Source organism: Corvus brachyrhynchos, unplaced genomic scaffold, assembly GCF_000691975.1.
Source record: "Corvus brachyrhynchos isolate BGI_N302 unplaced genomic scaffold, ASM69197v1 scaffold193, whole genome shotgun sequence".
Lineage (NCBI taxonomy): Eukaryota > Metazoa > Chordata > Aves > Passeriformes > Corvidae > Corvus > Corvus brachyrhynchos.
This window is the reverse complement of record NW_008237087.1, coordinates 46,466-50,152: the sequence shown is the minus strand read 5'-3', so window position 1 is coordinate 50,152 and position 3,687 is coordinate 46,466. Positions and strand designations below refer to the sequence as shown.

Sequence of the window (3,687 nt, the reverse complement as noted above, 5' to 3'; positions counted from 1 at the left end):
ATATCAGATGGGAGTACCGCGATCCCCGGTCCCAGAGCACGTTAGCGGGCCCGGGGGCAGGCGGTGCGTGGATGCACTGACCGGGACACCGGGGGAGCAGGGAAGGGGAGGCCTGGGGGCGACTGTGATGGGGGATTCAGGACGGCATTGATCCTCCGGTGTCCCTCCAGTGAAGAACTACTTCCAGCTGCGGGAATTCTCCTTCACCCTGCGGGATGATGTGTACCTGCGCTTCCAGTCCTTCGGCAGTCCCCAGGAGCTGGAGCGGGAGCTGCAGAAGATCAACCCCTACAAAATCGACATCGGGGCCGTCTATTCCCACAGGGTGAGTCCCGGGCGCTGTGACCGAGGGTCTGCAGGGGTCCCTGGCCCTGCTGAGCCCCTCCTGTCCCTCCTGCAGCCCAACCAGCACAACACGGTGCACCTGGGAGCCTTCCAGCCACAGGAGAAGGAGCTGGTCTTTGACATCGACATGACGGATTACGATGATGTCCGGACCTGCTGCAGGTTCCCAGGAGGGCTCTGGGTTGCGAGGGGGCTCGAGGGTGTGGGGTGGCCACCTGACCCCCGTCACTCTGCCCCCAGCTCGGCTGATATCTGCTCCAAGTGCTGGACGCTGATGACCATCGCTGTCCGCATCATCGACCGCGCGCTCGTGGGTGAGGGGCTTGGGGACACGTGTGGGCCCTGACTGTGCACGTCCAGACCACGCTCGGCCCCACAGCGATGCCCAGACCCCAAAGAGGGGCCGGGCCATGCTCTCACCGAGCTGGGGCACACGCTGGTGCCCGGCAGGTTTGTGGCACCGTCAGCTTTGGGTGGTCGCCACAGCCTGTCCCAATGTGACCCCCAAGCCCATCTGTGCCCCCCAAACCCATCTGTGCTCCCCGCAGAGGACCTGGGTGTGCAGCATCGCCTGTGGGTGTACTCTGGCCGGAGGGGTGTCCACTGCTGGGTGTGCGACGATGCGGTGAGGAAATGGTCCCCGGCACTGCGGGCGGCTGCTGTGGAGTACCTGAGCCTGGTGAAGGTGGGTGCACGGGGGGCCAGAAACCCCCTGCCCCCCCCTGACCCTAGTGAAGGTGGGTTTATGGGGGCCTGGGCACCTCCTGACCCTGCTGAAGGTGCGTTTATGGGGATCTGGGCACTCCCTGCCCACCCCTGACCCTGGTGAAGGTGGGTGCATGTGGGTCTGGGCACCCCCTGACCCTACTGAAGTTGGGTTTAGGGGGGCCAAGCACCCCCTGCCCACCCCCACAGCCTGACCACCGCTGTCCCCCAGGGCGGAGCGGACACTGTGAAGAAGGTGAACCTCTCCCACCCTGTCCACCCCTTCATCAGGTGGGTGGGGACCCCCTCAGCCCATCCCTGCAGGCACTGGCGGGCGCTGAGCCCATCCCGCTCCCCGCAGGCGCTCAGTTGGCGTGGTGGAGAAATACTTTGAGGAGTATGCACTGCTGGGGCAGGACATCCTGGGCAGCCCAGAGCGCTGGGACAAGGTGCTGGCCCTCATCCCGGAGGATATCCTTCCTGGTGCTGTGCTGTGCTGGATCTGGACAGGCTGGATGGATGGGCCGAGTCCAACAGCATGAAGTTTAACAGTTTCAAGTTCCAGGTCCTGCACTTTGGCCACAACAACCCCTGCAGCGCTACAGGCTGGGGACAGAGTGGCTGGACAGCGGCCAGGCAGAGAGGGAGCTGGGGGGACTGAGGGACAGCAGGCTGGACATGAGCCAGCAGTGAGCCCAGGTGGCCCAGAAGGACAACGGCTCCATGCCTGGATCAGGAATAGTGTGGCCAGCAGGACCAGGGAAGTCCTTCTTCCCCTGTACTCGGCACTGGTGAGGCCACACCTCGAGTGCTGTGCCCAGTTCTGGGCCCCTCAGTTCAGGAAGGACGTGGAGACGCTCGAACGTGAAGGACGTGGAGATGCTCCAGCGTGTCCAGAGGAGGGAGACAGGGCTGGTGAGGGGCTTGGAACACAAGCCCTGTGAGGAGCGACTGAGGGAGCTGGGGCTGTTTAGCCTGGGGAAAAGGAGGCTCAGGGGAGGCCTCATCACTCTCTGCAACTCCCTGAAAGGTGGCTGTAGCCAGAGGAGGGTCGGGCTCTGCTCCCAGGCAACCACTGACAGAACGAGAGGACACAGCCTTGAGCTGCGCCAGGGGAAGTTCAGGTTGGACGTCAGGAAAAAATTCCTCACTGGAAGAGTGATTGGGCACTGGAATCGTCTGCCCAGGGAGGGGTGGAGTCACCGTCCCTGGACGTGTTTGAGAAAAGCCTGGATGTGGCACTCGGCGCCGTGGTTTAGTTGATGAGGAGGTGTTAGGTTAGGGCATAGGTTGGACTTGATGCTCTCAAAGGTCTTTTCCAACCTAGTTCATTCTGTGACTCTCTGTGATTTGGGAGGGAGGGCCCGCACAGGGTTGACACGGGGTTAAAACGGGGTTAAAACATGGGGTTAACAGGGTCGGAGGAGTCTGGGATGAGCCTTGACCCCCCCAGCACAGTACCGGGAGCCGCTGCAGGCGGAGTTCCCCAAGAAGAAGGACTCGGTGCAGCGCTGGGAGCTGCTGCGGGGCCGCGTGGAGCGGACGCGGGCGAGCGGCCGGGGGGTGGCCCTGGGGCCGTGCTACGCCGACTGGGAGGTCATGCTCCAGTTCTGCTTCCCCCGCCTCGACATCAACGTCAGCAAAGGCCTCGGGCACCTCCTCAAGAGCCCCTTCAGCGTCCACCCCAAAACAGGTGGGTGTGGGGCAGCCTGGGGGCTGCCGGGCTGGGCGGCCACGGTGACCCCGCTCTGTCGCAGGACGCGTTTCGGTGCCGCTGGACCTGCAGAGACTGGACCAGTTTGACCCGTTTGCTGTCCCCACCATCACGTACGTGAGCTGGCAGCACTATGGGGGTGGTCTCAGTGGTGCCAGAGCCCTCCCAGCACATCCCATTTCTCCGGCAGCTCCCTGTGCCATGAGCTGGACACGGCCGGCAGCGACGGGGAGCAGGAGGATGTTGGGGAGACGGAGCCGAAACGCCGTGCGAGGGGTGAGCCGGGCTCGGGTTTGGGGGTCAGGATTGGGGTTTGGGGGACAGGGTCTGGAAGTCAGGTTGGAGTTTGGGGGAAGGGGTTTGGAGGTCAGGATTGGGGTTTGGGGGACAGGGTCTGGAAGTCAGGTTGGAGTTTGGGGGAAGGGGTTTGGAGGTCAGGATTGGGGTTTGGGGGACAGGGTCTGGAAGTCAGGTTGGAGTTTGGGGGAAGGGGTTTGGAGGTCAGGATTGGGGTTTGGGGGACAGGGTCTGGAAGTCAGGTTGGAGTTTGGGGGAAGGGGTTTGGAGGTCAGGATTGGGGTTTGGGGGACAGGGTCTGGAAGTCAGGTTGGAGTTTGGGGGAAGGGGTTTGGAGGTCAGGATTGGGGTTTGGGGGACAGGGTCTGGAAGTCAGGTTGGAGTTTGGGGGAAGGGGTTTGGAGGTCAGGATTGGGGTTTGGGGGTCAGGATTGGGGTTTGGGGGTCAGGGTTGGAGTTTGAGGGACGGGGTTTTGAGGTCAGGGTTGGGGTTTGGAGGTCAGGTTTGGGGTTCAGGGTTGGGGTTTGGGGGACGGGATTTGGAGGTCAGGGTTGGGGTTTGGAGGTCAGGGTTGGGGTTTGGGGGTCAGGGTTGGAGTTTGGGGGACAGGGGTTGGAGGTCAGGG

The 3,687-nt window shown here is 63.0% G+C and overlaps 1 protein-coding gene across 1 annotated transcript in view; it reads left to right on the top strand.

The window, feature by feature from the left end:
- Positions 1-151: 151 nt before the first annotated feature.
- The window catches only part of PRIM1 (primase (DNA) subunit 1), a gene marked incomplete at its 5' end in the record, with an annotated part of 5,110 nt that continues 1,574 nt past the window's right edge, over positions 152-3,687 (top strand). Inside the window, 9 exons of the mRNA XM_017728663.1 lie at positions 152-325; positions 401-507; positions 586-659; positions 894-1,030; positions 1,283-1,341; positions 1,412-1,521; positions 2,507-2,743; positions 2,808-2,877; positions 2,955-3,040. Of these exons, the coding sequence (XP_017584152.1) occupies positions 152-325; positions 401-507; positions 586-659; positions 894-1,030; positions 1,283-1,341; positions 1,412-1,521; positions 2,507-2,743; positions 2,808-2,877; positions 2,955-3,040 (1,054 nt within the window). The remainder of the gene's footprint in view (positions 326-400; positions 508-585; positions 660-893; positions 1,031-1,282; positions 1,342-1,411; positions 1,522-2,506; positions 2,744-2,807; positions 2,878-2,954; positions 3,041-3,687) is intronic.